This window comes from Saimiri boliviensis, chromosome 10 (genome assembly GCF_048565385.1).
Source record: "Saimiri boliviensis isolate mSaiBol1 chromosome 10, mSaiBol1.pri, whole genome shotgun sequence".
NCBI lineage: Eukaryota > Metazoa > Chordata > Mammalia > Primates > Cebidae > Saimiri > Saimiri boliviensis.
In genome coordinates this window covers 109,491,745-109,508,311 of record NC_133458.1, presented here as the reverse complement: position 1 = coordinate 109,508,311, position 16,567 = coordinate 109,491,745, and the positions used below count along the sequence as shown (strand labels likewise).

The 16,567-nt window shown below is 38.4% G+C and overlaps 1 protein-coding gene across 1 annotated transcript in view; it reads right to left on the bottom strand.

Moving 5' to 3' along the window:
• The window catches only part of SUN3 (Sad1 and UNC84 domain containing 3), a 42,052-nt gene extending 25,852 nt beyond the window's left edge, over positions 1-16,200 (bottom strand). Inside the window, exons 1-3 of the mRNA XM_003930798.4 lie at positions 15,914-16,200; positions 12,721-12,782; positions 4,548-4,651 (exon numbers count right to left, since the gene is read on the bottom strand). Of these exons, the coding sequence (XP_003930847.1) occupies positions 4,548-4,651; positions 12,721-12,782; positions 15,914-16,035 (288 nt within the window). The 5' untranslated portion in view covers positions 16,036-16,200. The remainder of the gene's footprint in view (positions 1-4,547; positions 4,652-12,720; positions 12,783-15,913) is intronic.
• Positions 16,201-16,567: the final 367 nt, after the last annotated feature.

Sequence of the window (16,567 nt, the reverse complement as noted above, 5' to 3'; positions counted from 1 at the left end):
TGTGCCCTGGGTAAATAGCTAAGCTTTCTGCTTAATATCAGTTTTAAGTTAAAACCTATTAAACATTGGAGTAAGTAATTTGAAGTCACTGGTCTTGAACTCACCGCTGTGATTGCTTTGGCTTGAATATCTATGTCTCTTCCAAAATTCATGTTGAAACTTAATCCCCATTGTGGTGGTATTAAGAGGTAAGGTCTTTGGGGGAGTGATCAAGTCATGAAGGCACCACTCACGTGAAGAGAATTAGAATTAGTGCCTTAATTAAAAGCTCGAAGGAACTCCTTCAGACCCCTTCTGCCCTTCCACCTTCTGCCACCTGAAGACACAAGAATGCCCTCATTAAACAAGAACGCTCATGCATTGATCTCAGACTTCCCAGGCTCCAGAACTCTGAGAAACACATTTCTGTTCTTTATAAGCTACCCAGTCTATGGCATTTTGTTATAGCAGCACAAACGCAGTAAGACTGTGCTGGTGATTTGAAAGTGGCAAGGGGCAATACAGTTTTGTTCTCAGTATAGTAGTCAGCAAAGTCAGGGTCTGAATGGCAGGCCCATTCTCAACAAAATCTGGGTCAACATTATCTGAGAAAAAAAAAAGCCCATAGCTATTTCTTTGCCAGCCTCTACCTAATGCCTTCATATCCCAGGAGGCTGTGAATTGACAGCATATGCAGACAGAACTTACCGTAATCCATAGTTAGGATGGGCACAGGGACTTTGTTGCTGAAAACAATATCCCTGGAGGCTGTGTCCTCTTAACAAGTTCTCTGGACATTTTCACATCTAATGAGGCTTTGCCTGATGTAGGCTTTGTTATGATGACAAAATCTGGGTCCTCAGGGAGGACCATTTCAACTTTTGGAATATGTGGTGGTGTGACCACAGGCTGCTTTCTTTCATTATGCTGATCCAACTTCCTAATCTATAAATTTAGTAATACTGTTACTGAAAGGTCATTTACAGGATAATGTGTAATATATATTTAGTGTTCTTCTGATGCATGACTATTACCATTATCCTGTTCTCCATGGTGGAATATAGGGAGATATACCCAGCTGTTTGAAAAGTAGTAGCAAATCATTAGGATTCAATTTGAAAACAAGGTCACCTAAAAATTGTGAATATTCTTTACTTATATTTTTAAGAGTTTATCCTAAGTAAGTAATCAAGTATAGGCAAATTGATTTAGCTATAGGATGTTTATATTTATAATATTTAAAAAATTAGAGATAATCCAATTATTTAGAAATGAGTATTGAAAATAGTATTCACTGGAATATTTTATCTTCCATTAATTGCAATTATAAGGTATCTAAAGGCAACGGAGCATATTTAAAATCTATTACTGGCCAAGTGCAGTGTTTCACACCTGTAATTGCTTGAACTCAGGAGACTGAGACCACCCTGGGCAACATGGCAAAACCCTGTCTCCACCAAAAAAAAAAAAAATTAGCCAGGCATGGCAGCACATGCCTGTAGTCCAAGCTACCTGGGAGACTGAAGTGGGAGGATCACTTGAGCCATGAAGGCAGAGGTTGCAGTGAGCTAAGATTGTCTGAGTGACAGAGGGACACACTGTCTCATTAAAAAAAAAAAAAAAAAAAAAAAAAAAAACTATTACTAAATAAATAAAAAGTCACGAAACAGTGTCTACTTCATGTAGTTTGGGATTTATAAAGAGCTCACATAGAAATAAGTTACAATCAGTCTTCAGTGGTTTCTGACAGAGCTCTTGTCTGTGTGAAAACCAGGTTAACACTGGTCAAAAATTAAATAATCATAGCTCTAGCTCAACCTCAACCTCAATCTCATGAAAAATACTGTCCTTAGAAACACAGCCGTAGAAATTTTATATTTAGAGACAGAGAGTCTTCCTATCTCACCCAGGCTATAGTACAGTGGCACGAGCAGCCTGGCAGCATGGCTGACTGCAGCCTCGACCTCCCAGGCTCAAGTGATCCTGCCACCTCAGCCTTCAGAGTAGCTGGGAGCATAGGCATGTGCCACTAGGTTCGACTAATTTTTTGTTGTTTGGGTTGGTCTTGAACTCCTGGAGTCAAGCCATCTGCCCACCTCAGCCTCCCAAAGTGCTGGGATTATAGGAATGAGCCACCTCATTGGGCTGACTAGACATTTTTAAAGAGTTGAGTTTGCTGTTGAGTATGCTAGTTAGTCTAAAATTGAAGGTGGAAGGGAAGAATGCTTTTTAAAAATGTGTTTAGTCTCAGATCATTTGTTTATTTGTTAGTGTATATAATTATTAAGCCTCCATTTACCTGGGGACATTTTCAGGCTCTAGACAAGCTCCTTGATCATTACATTTTAGTTAAAAGGGGAGAAAGCAGGAAGAGAGCTGGTAAAGACATCAATGAGTGTCTAAGATAAAGCAAGGGTAAAACCAGGATGCACCTCCACCTGGATATTGTCACAGGTAGTTTGGGTAGTCACAGAAGCTTGTCTGATGAGACATTCAAGCTAGCTAGAATTCAGGAAGAAACCATCCTGCAAAGATCTGCAGCAGAAGACTGTGGGCAAAGGGGCACCCAATATTCAGGCCCTAACAGAACTTGCCAGATAAACTCATGAGTGTATTAGTCAGGGTTCTTTAAAGAAACGGAACCAAGCCAGTGTATATAGACAGGTCAATATGTCTGTCCCATCTTCCCACAGAGCAGCAGTGACCTGGTCATAGCTCCTGCTAAAACCACCTTTGCAAAAACAATAATGGAGGAAATTATGACAGTGAAAGAGACCAGACCTAACCGAGTCCATCTTGCTTCTAACATTTAAGCTGTCCTTGTTCATTTCTGGGAATAGGTCAAACTAACTTTGGGAAGGAATTCAGTTCATGGTTTGACTCTGAAATAAAATGGTTAATATCCCTTTCCCGAAAAGATCCCCTTCTTGCTTGGGGACCAGTCTGCCTTTTTAGGACTAGCAAATTAGCTACAAGATTAGAAATTATGGTTTAGGGGTCATGCAGCCTCTGGCTCCAAGAGTCTAAACCTCCTCAAATTGTTACTGGAAATAAAATCACTATTGTAAAACCTAAGATCAGTGCTTGAGATATTTTGCAGACCCTGAACTGGATGGATCAACTGACACCCCAGACCCAGTAATCTGGCCCAACCAGTTCTGCCATCGCACCCAGGAACAGAAGACAGTGAGAAAAACTTCACTTCGACCCACCATGATTTCATCTCCAAACTGACCAGTCAGCATTTCCCACTTTCCAAGCCCCTACCTGCCAAATTAGCTTTTATTTATTTATTTTTTTTTATTTTTTTGAGATAGAGTGTCGCTCTTGTTACCCAGGCTGGAGTGCAATGGCGCGATCTCGGCTCACCGCAACCTCCACCTCCTGGGTTCAAGCAATTCTCCTGCCTCAGCCTCCTGAGTAGCTGGGACTACAGGCACGCACCACCATGCCAAGCTAATTTTTTGTATTTTTAGTAGAGAAGGGGTTTCACCACGTTGAGCAGGTTGGTCTCGATCTCTCGACCTCGTGATCCACCCGCCTTGGCCTCCCAAAGTGCTGGGATTACAGGCTTGAGCCACCGCACCCAGCCCAAATTAGCTTTTAAAACTCTGATTCTCAAATGCTCGGGGAGACTAATTTGAGTAATAATAAAACTCTGGTGCTGCACTGTTGGCTCTGTGTGAAATACTCTTTCTCCATTGCAATGCCCCTGTCTTGATGAATTGGCTCTGTCAAGACAGTGGGCAAGGTGAATCTGGTGTGTGTTTGTACTGCCACCCTCCTCCCTCCAGTCTTCTGAGTTTCTGAGCATAGAATGGACAAGGTTTATTCTGGAATGCTGGGAGTGGGGTGGATCAGAAAGAGGACATTGAATGACTGGCCTCAGTCTAAGCCCACTTAGCTCTAACTAGCTTCGGGACAAAGGGAAGCGCCACACTCCTGTTCAGTGTCAGGCAGAAGTTGATGATAAAAATTTATTTGCCATTTTATTTGTGCTTGAGATTCTCGTGGGAAACTCTGGAGAATTTTCAGGACCTCATAGCTATGAAACTATTGTCTTATTCTGTATTCTGTTGCTATAACAGAACACCACAACCTGGATATTTTATAAACAACAGAAGTTTGTTTGGCTCACAGTTCGGAGTCTTGGAAATCTGAGAGCATGGGACTGGCATGTGGTGAGGGTCATTCTATGGCAAAAGGGTGAAAGGTCACATGAACACGAGACAGAAAGAGAAATGGGGCCCAACTAGTCCTTTTATTAGGAGCCCGCTCTTCAGTTGACTATTCCACTCCAATGACAACAGCATTAATTCAGAGCCCTTATGACTCAATCGCTTCTTAAAGGTCCTACCTCTGAACAGTTATAATGGCAACTAAATTTCCACATGAGGTTTGGTGGTCACATTCAAACTATAGAAACTACTTAATAGAATTCCATTTCCTACATTAATTTTATTAGATATTCTCATATAAAACAATGATAACATACTGAAAGTTGGATTAGCCTTGTAGCATATTAAACTTTAATGAGAGATACACAAAATGAATTAATAAAACATCACCTGATATTTATAAAGTCTTGAACCATATTCTGCAATTATGGCATATAATTGTCTGGATTTCTGAGGATCCTCTGTTTCTTTAAGCCACTGATGACTTAGGAGTCCTGTTAAAGAAAAGATAAACTCTGATTACAGAGTTTATCTGGAAACATAAAATATTTTACATGTATTCATAAGAATTTCCCTAAACATGAAGAATTACTGTTAAGAATATCAGATCCTTGGGTGGCATCATGGAAAATGGTGGAATAGTACACACAAAGAATCAGGCCTCCATATAAACAATATATCTGGTAGGCCGGGTGCAGTGGCTCACGCCTGTAATCCCAGCATTTTGGGAGGCCGAGGCAGGTGGATCACAAGGTCAGGAGACCGAGACCATCCTGGTCAACATGGTGAAACCCCGTCTCTACTAAAAATACAAAAAATTAGCTGGGCATGGTGGCGCGTGCCTGTAATCCCAGCTACTCAGGAGGCTGAGGCAGGAGAATTGCCTGAACCCAGGGGGCGGAGGTTGTGGTGAGCCGAGATCGTGCCGTTGCACTCCAGCCTGGGTAACAAGAGCGAAACGCTGTCTCAAAAAAAAAAAAAGAAAGAAAGAAAGAAAGAAAAAAGTAAATAAAGCCCAAGAGAATATCAGACACCATGAAGTGGATGAACATATGTATTGTGGCAGTCTCAGAAAGAGGATAAAGAGAGAGAAAGGGGCATAAAGAATATTTGAAGAAATAAACAAAACCAATGGGATACGGCAAAAGCAGTATCGAGAGGGAAGATGACAGCTCTAAGTGCCTATATTGAAAAAGAGGAAAGTATCAAATAAATGACATAATGATGCACCTTAAAGAAATAGAAAAGCAGGAGCCAACCAAACCCAAAATGAGTAGAAGAAAAGAAATAATAAAGATCAGAGCATAAATAAATAAAATTGAAATGAAGAAAAGAATACAAAAGATCCATAGAACAGCAGTTTTTAGAAAAGTTAAACAAAATTGATAAACCGTTAGCCATATTAAGAAAAAAAAGAGAAGATACAAATGAAATTAGAAATAATAAAGGAGACATTAAAACTGATACTGCACAAATTTAAAGGATCATTAATACTAATATGAACAACTGTATGCCAATACATTAGAAAATCTACAAGAAATGGACAAATTACTAGACACATACAACCTACCAAGATTGAACCAGGAAGAAATTATTTATTGAACAGACCAATAAATAGTAATGAGATTGAAGCCATAATAAAAAAAATTCCCAGTAAAGGAAAGCCCAGGATCCCATGGCTTCATTGCTGAATTCTACCACACATTTAAAGAAGAGCTAATATCAATCTCACCCAAACTATTCTGAAAAATAGAGAAGGGAATACTTCTAAAATCATTCTATAAGGCCAATATTACCCTGATACCAAAACCAGATAAAGACACATCAAAAAGCAAAAAAGAAAACTATAGGCCAATATCTCCGATAAATGTTGATACAAAAACTCTTCATAAAATACCAGCAAACTGAATTCCACAGTACATTAGAAAGATAATTCTTCATGACCAAGTGAGATTTTTCCCCGCGATACAAGGATGCTTCAACATATGCAAATTAGTCATATGCAAATCAATCATTGCGATACATCATATCAATAGAATAAAGGATAAAAACCATGTAATGTTTTTTTCAATTGATACTGAAAAAGCATTTGGATAAAATTCAACATCTCTCCATGACAAAAGTCCTAAAAAAATTGGGTATGGAAGGAACGTACCTCAACATAATAAAAGCAACGTATGACAGACAGATCCACAGCTGGTATCACACAGAATGGGAACAAACAGAAAGGCTTTCCTCAAAGATCTGGAACAGGACAAGGGTGCTTACTTTCACCACTGCTATGCGACATAGTACTGGAAGTTCTTGCTGGAGCAAGAAGGCAAGAGAAAGAAAGAAAGGGCATCCAAACTGAAATGAAAGAAGTTAAATTATCCTTGCTTGCTGATGATATGATCTTATATTAGGAAAAAAACTAAATACTCTCACAAAAAACCTATTAGAACGGATACATTCTGTAGTGTTGCGGGACATAAAGTCAAGGGACTAAAAATCAGTGGCATTTCTATATACCGACAGTGAGCACTCTGAAAAATCAATAAGGTAATCTCATTTATAGTAGCCGCAAATAAAATTAAACACCTAGGAATTAACCAAAGAAGTGAAAGATCTCTACAATGAAAACTGTAAAACATTGATGAAAGAAATTAAAGAGGACACAAAAACTAGATAGTTCGTGTTCATAAATTAGAAGATCAATGTTGCTAAATGTCCATACTACTTGAAGTAATCTACATATTTAATGCAATCCCTATCAAAATACCAATGACATTCTTCACAGAAATAGAAAAAAAAAAAAACCCTAACATTTATATGCAACCATAAAAGATCCAAAATAGTCAAAACTATTCTTAGCAAAAAGAAAATTGGAGGAATCACATTACCTGACTTCAAATTATATATACTACAGAGCTTAGCAACCAAAACAGCATGGTACTGGCATTAAAAAGAGAGAGAGAAAGGCCAATGGAACAGAATGAGAACCCCTATAGATGACTGATTTTTGACAAACGTGCCAAGAACATACACTGGGGAAAACATGGTCTCCTCAATAAACAGTGCTGGGAAAACTAGATATTTATATGCAGAAGAATGAAACTGGATCCCCGGATTAAAGGCTTAAATCTAAGACTTTAAACTATGAAACAACTGTAAGAAAACATTAGGGGAAAATCTCCAGGTAATTGATCTAGGCAAAAATTTCTTGAACAGTATCCCACAAGCACAGGCAACAAAAGCAAAAATGGACAAATGGGATCACAGTTAAAAAGCTTCTGCACATCAAAGGATACAATTAACAAAGTGAAGAGATAACTCAAAGAATGGGAGAAAATATTTATAAATTACCCATCTGACAAGGGATTAATAAGAAGAATATGTAAGGAGCTCAAATAACCCTATAGGGAAAAAAATTATTAATCTGATCAAAACTATAGGCCAAAGATTCAAATAAACATCTCTCAAAAAAAGACACACAAATGGCAAACAGGTATATGAAAATATGCCTGTTTCATTGATTGTCAGAGAAATGAAAATCAAAATTACAATGAGATGTCATCTCACCCCAGCTAAAATGGTTTATATCCAAAAGACAGGCAATAACGAATGCTGGAGAGGATGTGGAGAAAAGAGAACCCTCATACACTGTTGGTGGAAGTGTAAATTAGTACAACCACTATGAAAAATGGTTTGGAGAACCTTCAAAAAATGATCAACAGAGCTAACATGATCCAGCAGTCCCACTACTGGGCATATACCAAAAATAAAGGAAATCAGTATATCAAAGAGATATCTGCACTCCCATTTGTTGCAGCATTGTTCACAATAGCTAAGAGTTGGAAGCAACCTAAGTATCCATCAACAGATGAATGGATAAAGAAAATGTGCATATATACAATGGTGTACTCTTCAGCCATAAAAAACAATGAGACAATGTCATTTGCAACAACATGGATGGAATTGAAGATCATTATGTTTAGTGAAATAACCCATGCACAGAAAGACAAATATCACATGTTCGCGCTTTTTTGTGGGAGCTAAAAATTAAGACAGTTGAACTCATGAACATAGAGAGTAGAATGATGATTACCAGAAACTCTGGAGGGTAGTGTAGAAGAGGGAGAAGGTGAGGATAGTTAACAGGTACAAAAAATAGAAAGGATAAATAAGACCTACTGTTTGAGAGCACAATGGGTGACTACAGTAAAAAATTACTTAATTGTACATTTAAAAATAACTAGAAGATTGTAAATGGACTGTTTGTAATACAAAGGATAAATGAGGGGATGGGTACCCCATTCTTCATGATATTATTATTTCACGTTGCATGCCTGTATCAAAACATCTCATGTACCCCATAAGTATATATATTTATTACGTATCCACAAGAAATAAAAAAATCTTAAATTTTAAACAAGGAAAAGAATATTTAAAGAAATAATGGATGAGGGCCAGGTGTGGTGGCTCATGCTGTAATCTTAGCACTTTGGGAGGCCAAGGCGGGTAGATCACTTGAAGTCAGGTGTTTGAGACCAGCCTGACCAACATGATGAAATCCTGTTCCTACTAAAAAATGTAAAAAATAGCCACACACAGTGGTGGGTCCCTGTAAACCCAGGTAGTAGGGAGGCTGAGGCAGGAGAATGGCTAGAATGCGGGAGAGGGAGGTTGCATTGAGCCAAGATTGTGCCATTGCACTCCAGCGTGGGTGACAGAGCAAGACTCTGTCTCAAAAAAATAAAAATTAAAAGGCTGAAAAAGTTCCAGATTTGATAAAAAGCCATGAATCTATATATCCAAGAAGCTCAACAAACTTCTAGTAAAACAAACTTAAGAAGACCCATGCTGAAACCTGTAATAATCAAACCGTTGAAAGATAAAAACACAGAGAGAATCTTGAAAGCAGGAAGAGAGCAAAGCCTTGTCATACACAAGGAAGCCTCCACTGGATTATCACCTGATTTTTTTCTTCAGAAACCATGGAGGCCAGAAAACAGTGGGATGGCATATTTAAAGTGCTGAAAGAAAAAAAGATTCTATTTTTGACAAAACTATTCTTCCAACTGAGGAAAAAATTAAGATATTCTAAGATAAAAAAAAAAGTTCAGGGTGTCTTTGCCACTAGACCAGCCCTTCAGGCAATGCTAAAGGGATTTCTTCAGGCTGCAGTGAAAGGACATTAGAAAGTAACTCAGTACCACATGAAGCAATCAAAATCTTCAGTAAAGGTAACAGAGAAGTAAATATGAAACCAGTATTATTGTTTTGAGATTGTAACTCATTTTTGATTTCCCACATAATTTAAAAGAGAAATTTATATAGCATAATTACAAATCTATGTTGGCAGGTACCCAAAGTATAAACATGTAATTCTTGACAACATAAAGAGGAGTCAATCCCAGTGAATGGAGGTCATAAGGAGGAAAAAGACAAACAAACAAAAAAAGAGGAGCAGACCTAAATAGGAGCAGAGTATTTGTATTCTATTAAAGTGAATTTGGTATAAATTTAAACTATGTTGTTATAAATGTAAGGTGTTTGTTGAAATCCCCATGGTAACCACTAAGAAAATATCTAAAAAACATATACAAAATGAAACAGAACAAAATCAAAACAGTACACTACAACACAGCAGTTAAACACAAAAAAAGGCAGTAAAAAAAGGAAATGAACAAAAAAGGAATAAGATATAGATTTTCTAAAAAATAGAAAAGTGGCAGAAGTAAGTCATTCCTTATTAGTAATTAATGTGAATAAAAATGGATTAAACTTTCCAATCAAAAGGCAGAGGCTGGCAGAATGCATTTAAAAACATATGCTACTTATAAGAGATTTACTTTAGAATCAAAGCCAAAAATTATGAAACATGGCTGAAAAAAATTAAAGAAGACCTAAATAAAGGGAAGGATAACTTATGTTCATGGATTGAGAGATTTACTATTGCTAAGATGGCAAAACTACCTACAGCTCTCCACAGATTCAAAGTAATCGTTTTCAAAATCCCAACAGTATGATAATGGATAATGACAGACATATAGACCAATGGGTTAGACTATCCAGAAATAAACCTATTCAATTATAGCAAATTCAGTTTTTGGAAAGGGGGACAAGATAGTCAAAGATTCCTATAGGGAAAGAATAATATTTTCAGCAAATGGTCCTGGGACAATAGGCTCCACATGCCAAAAAATGAAGTTGGATCCCTTGCATCATATACAAAACTGAACTCAAAATGGGTCAATTACCTAAATATTATAAGAACCAAAACCACAAAACTCTTCATAAAAGGGGGTAAATCTTTGTAACTTAAGATTTGGCAATGGAATCTTCGATATGACACTCAAAATTATAAGCCTTTGTGTATGAAAGAACATTATAAAGAAAGTGTAAAGACAACCTAGAATGAAATAAATATTTTCAAGGGATATATCTGAGAAGGGTTCAGTATCTAGAATATATAAAAAATTCTTCCAACTCAACAATAAAAGGACAAACCTAATCAAAAATGAGCAAAAGACTTTAATAGACATTTCTCCAAGAAACACATACAAATGGCCAATATGCACATAAAAAGATGTTTGACATCATTAGTCAGAGAAATCAAATCATGATGAAACATGACTTTTCATCCACCATGATGGCTATAATAAAAAAGGAAAAAAAATGGTATAGAAATTGAACTTCTTGTTTTAATCCATTTGTGTTGCTTTAAAGGAATACCTGAGGTTGGGCAATTTATAAAGAAAAGAGGTTTATATGGCTCACAGTTCCACAGGCTGCACCAGAGCATCTGCAGCTAGTGAGGGCCTCTGGCTGCTTCCACTCGTAGTGAAAGGCAAAGAGGAGGAACATGTGCAGAGATCACATGATGAGAGAGGGAGCAAGAGAGAGTGGGAAGAGGTCAGGTTCTTTTTTTAACAATTAGTTCTTACAGGAACTAATAGAGGGCATTATTAGTTATTATCAGGGCATTATTAGTTCTCTTACAGGAACTAATAGAGGGCACCCATTACTGTAAGGATGGAACCAAGTGATTCATGAGGAATCTGCCCTCCTTACCCAAATGCCTTCCATTAGGACCCCAACCTGCAACACTGGGGGTCAAACCTCAACATGAGGCTTAGGGGGACAGATATCCAACTATAGTACTCCTTATACACTGCTTGTGGGAATATAAAATAGTGCAGCCATTGAGGAAAACAGTCTGGTGGTTCCTCCCTAGAAATTTCATTCCTAGGTATATACATGAAAGAATTGAGAACAGGTGTTCAAATAAGCACATGTATACACTTAGGCATAGCATCACTATTCACAATAGCCAAAAGATAAAAGCACTCTCAATGTCCATGAATAGATAAATGGATAAATGAAATATGGTATATACATACAATGGAATATTATTTAGCTACAAAAAGTAATGAATAACTGACACATGCTAAAATATGGATGAACCTTAAAAACATTATGCTAAGTGAAAGAGTCAGATAAGAAAGATCACATGCTATGTGATCTTTTTCATAACAATAACTGGGTTGAAACCTTGATTTTAATCGGAGCTCCATGCTTTAAGTTGTCAATATACTAAAGAGCAATTTCAGTGTGCTGGGGGTTGTGGGTTGTGATATTGACCAGTAAGAAACTACAAACTGGCCAGGCATGGTGGCTCACAGCTGTAATCCCAACACTTTGGGAGGTTGTGGCGGGCAGATTACAAGATCAGGAGTTCAAGACCAGCCTGGCCAACATGGTGAAACCCGGTCTCTACTAAAAATACAAAAATTAGCCAGGTATGGTGGTAGGCACTTGTAATCCCAGCTACTCGGGAGGCTGAGGCAGAGAATTGCTTGAATTCATTCAGGAGGTGGAGTTTGCAGTGAGCTGAGATCATGCCACTGCACTCCAGCCTGGCCAACATGGCGAAACCTGGTCTCTACTAAAAATACAAAAATTAGCCAGGTATGGTGGTAGGCACTTGTAATCCCAGCTACTTGGGAGGCTGAGGCAGAGAATTGCTTGAATTCATTCAGGAGGCAGAGTTTGTAGTGAGCTGAGATCATGCCACTGCGCTCCAGCCTGGGCAACAGAGTGAGACTCTGTCTCAAAAGAAAAAAAAGAAACTACGAACTGCACATTCGGCAGTCATTTCTTTGGGACTCTGTGATGAGCAAGAGTCTCTGATTGTCAAAACCTCCCAAGTGGAGTGACCTAAATTCAGAAAACATAAAATGTATAATGTGTTGCAATAAAAATATTGGAAATTCTTAACTTTAAAGCAACATCCATGACTGTAAAATTTACAAAAATAAAACTACAATTCCAAGAGAAAAAAGGTCTTTTCTTAATTTTCTATTAAAAAGCCAATATTACCTTTACAATCAGAAATTTACAGAAAAAAAAAAAAACAGAAAGAAACAAAGAAAAAAAAAAGCTTCAAGAATGTGCAGAGCACCTCCAGCATTTTCAGTGGCATTTATTTACAAATATGAGTCGTTCTGTTGAGCTCTCTCTCACCAGGCCGACATATTCTGTGAAATGGCTTTAAGGATCGTTACTTATGAAGACTTACCTACAAGAAGAAAAGTCAATGTAAACATTGTACTTAGAATAATCTTCCATGATCGAGTTATCCTAAAAAAATAAAAACAATGATTAAAAAAAGAATTTAACATCATGCATTTTACTTGGACTTTAGCCATTACACCCAAGTTAATAAACTTACTTGTTCTCATTCTTGCTTATTCTAGGTTGAGTGTATCAATTACTTTAATTTCCAATCCACTATTTTTTAAATTGAGAGAAGATCATTTTCGTGATGATACACACTCATCTGCATATATGTGTGCACATACATACAGTCATACCTCTCACTTTCACATATGTAACTATGTTAGCATATGTCTATTTATATTCTTAAAATGCTTCTAAGAAAAAGCAAAGACAGTATTCTAGAGGTCTCAAATGTAGAATTAAGAAAAAAAGAAAAATCAGGCTCTAATTTTATGGAAATTTCGGTATAAAGCTAAAGAACTATGACAATGAACAAATATCTGATAAAATCCTTTAAAATCATCATGACCTTTTTTCCTATTCTCTGTTGAAGTATAGTATGCTATGCAAATATGATTTGTGTTCTTTTCTGTATAATTGTACAGCCCAGTGATGCTTCAGAGAATGAACACATCCATGAAACCTCACGCAGGACTGGAAATTGAGCATACTCAGTGCTGTGGACTGAATTGCACCCCACCCCCAACACACAGACACAAATTCATTGTTGAAGCCCCATGCCCATTGCGACTGTATTTAGAGATAGGGTCTTTAATTGCTAATTAAGGCTAAAAGAAGTTATGAGTGGGACTCTAAACTAGCAGGATTGTTAGAAGAGGTGGAAGAGAGGCCAGAGATTTTTCTCTCTTTGTGCACTCAGAAGAAAGGTCCCATGGGGACTCAGTGAGAAGGCAATCCAGAGAGACAGCCCTCACCAGAGACCAAATCAGCTGGAATCTTGGACTTTACAGACTCCAAAACTGTGAGAAAATAAATTTCTGTTGTTTTGGCCACCCAGTCTGTGGTATTTTTTTATTGCAGCCTGAGCAGTTAAATACCTCAAGCCCATCAGAAGCCCGTCTTGTGCCCTCATCAGATGCCACACCTCCCACATCTGAAGGTACCTGATCTCCTGAGCTCTATCTCCATTAAGTAGATTTGTCTGGGTTTGAACCATGTATAAATGGACCCAAGTGGGTATGGGCTCTGTCTGTCTGCCTCCTGTTCCCAGCCTCACAGTTGTGAGAGTCAACTGTGCTGTTGTGTATAGTTGTGGTTCATTCATCCTTATGACTGTGTAGTATTCCATTGTGTGAATATACCATGTGGGTATTCATCCTAGCATTGGTGGGTGTTTGGAGCTATGATGAATAATGCTGTTATAAATATATTACAAGCAATGCAGCTATGAACATTCTCATACATGGTTTCTGATGAAGACAAGTATGTATTTCATTTAAGTATATTCCCAAGAAAGGAATTGCTGGGTCATAGGATTTATTCATAATCCGTTGCAGCAGATTCTGCTAAAGAGTTTTACAAAGTGGTTGTAAGGATAAACTTTTCACATCCAACCTTTTAAAAAACCCTAAAGGATGGACGGAGAGGGAAGCTAAAATGATCACATTAAGCTAAGGTGAAGGCGGTAAGCTTCTGGATAAAGTATTACAAGTTGGCAAACTAAAAATTTCTACTTAATACATAAGAAAAATCACATTAACATGGGCCATTCATTAACTGCATTCACTAGAGTGGGCCACTCAATTCCCCCAGTACAGAATCTTTAAGTAGCTTATCTCTCCTACATAAAGCAGTCACACCTGTTAGCTATCCAGGAGTGTGGGACGACAGTGTGGAAAGCAGCTAAGAAGAGAATTTTCTTAACTCTCTTCTCTTCAGGGAAGTGTATTCTTGAACCTCTTCCTTTTAAATGTTATTGGACTTGTGGAGAGTGGTAGGGGGTCCACTGAATAAAAAAATTATTCAGAGGTCGCTGGGTGCCATGGCTCAGGCCTATAATGCCAGCACTCTGGGAGGCTGAGGCAGGTGGATCATGAGGTCTGGAGATCAAGACCATCCTGGCCAACATAGTGAAACCCCATCTCTACTAAAAATACAAAAATTAGCTGGGTGTGGTGGCGCGCGCATGTAATTGCAGCTACTCAGGGGCCGAGGCAGGAGAATCGGCTGGACCTGGGAGGTGGAGATTGCAGTAAGCCAGGATTGTGCCATTGCACTCCAACCCGGTGACAGAGCAAGAATCTGTCTAAAAAAAAAAACGTTATTCAAGGTAAATTATGGCCTACAGGAGCTCTCCTGATGGGCTGAATTAAATGACAGTTATCACATTACCGTATTTACCAAAGATTAATTCCATTTTTTTTTCTGTTAGAAAACTGGCTGCCAGGCTCTGCAATGTAAAACTCCTTCTGTGCCTTTGCCCAGCCAGTGGGATTCTGCCATTTGGGGCAAGCATATTTTGTTATCTCTGTGATTTTGAAATACTGCCCTCCTTGTACGATAAATTTGTAGTATTCCTTTTATTTTTATTGACAGTTTTGTTTTTGCGCAAGTGTTTCCTTGTTACGAATGGAAAAGTTATTTCATTACTTGCAGTTTTTGTTTTCCCAGCAGGCAGCACATGGACAGAGGATTTGTAAATAGGTTTGGGGTCTTTGGATTCCCTGCTGTCTCCTTACAGATGATCCCCACATATGTTCTCACTAGAGGAAACAGGGTGATTCACTCAAAATGTGCATCCCCTACGAGAGTCTTTAGTCAATTATCACCCAAGAATGTAATAAATGCCACTCTGTGTCCAGAGTCCTGAGCCTGGCGCCAAGCTCTACGTATCACCAAGACTATACAAGCTAGCCCAATGACCAAAAAAAAAAAAAAGTGAATTATTTGGAAGGTTTTAAGTTGCTGCTGCTGTGGCTCATTCTTTGAAACAGGGTAGCTGTCCTTTCTTAATCCTTGTCCCCAGTCTGCTGTTATTAATCCAGATACCATTGACATAGGAGTATTGTGATCAAGTGTAAGTACTGTGATCAAGAGAAACGTTCAAAGGAAACTGTTTGGAAATGATTTTCTCTATAAAGGGGGAAAACACTGTCTGCCAGGTAACAGATAACAGGTGAACAGGGCACAAGTCACGGATGTAACACATAAAACCTACAGCCTCAGCACACCACTCTGCTATGTTTACCTACCCATTCGCATCAGGGTTTTCATGCTCTGATAGCAAAGCATTGCCACTGGCACTACCGCTGGCTTCTTCAGAGCAATCTCTGAAAAATATGGCAGCCATTCTTGCCTTTATTTTTCCACTCATGATCCCCCACCGAAGAACAAACAGCTGGTAGGATGAAGAACATTCATCCTCTTTCCTATTTTATGAAAAACATGAACTATACATACAGTTTTGTAATTTGTTTTGTTTAATGTCTTCTTCCTCTATGGGTGTTTCTTCTTGAAGAGGGAATTTCGAAAAGCTTCTCAGTCTTCTGTTGCATCATCCTCTGTGACACCACATAATGCAGATGGCCACCATGCCCAGCCAGGGCATGGAGACACATCCTCCTGTCTGCTTCAAGGGCCTAATTGTACCATGTGTCAAATCCACTGAAGAATACAAAGGCCCCCCCATGTACGTACTGCTTTTCTATAGAAAATCTGGATGTTTTGCTTTGCTATATTTACTTCAGTGCCTGCCTGCCTGCCTGCCTGCCTGTCTTTCTTCCTTCCTTCCTTCCTTCCTTCTTCCTTCCTTCCTTCCTTCCTTCCTCCCTTCCTCCCTCTCTCCCTCCCTCACTCTCTCTTTCTCTTTCTTTCTTTCTCTCTCTCTTTCTTAGATGGAGTTTCAC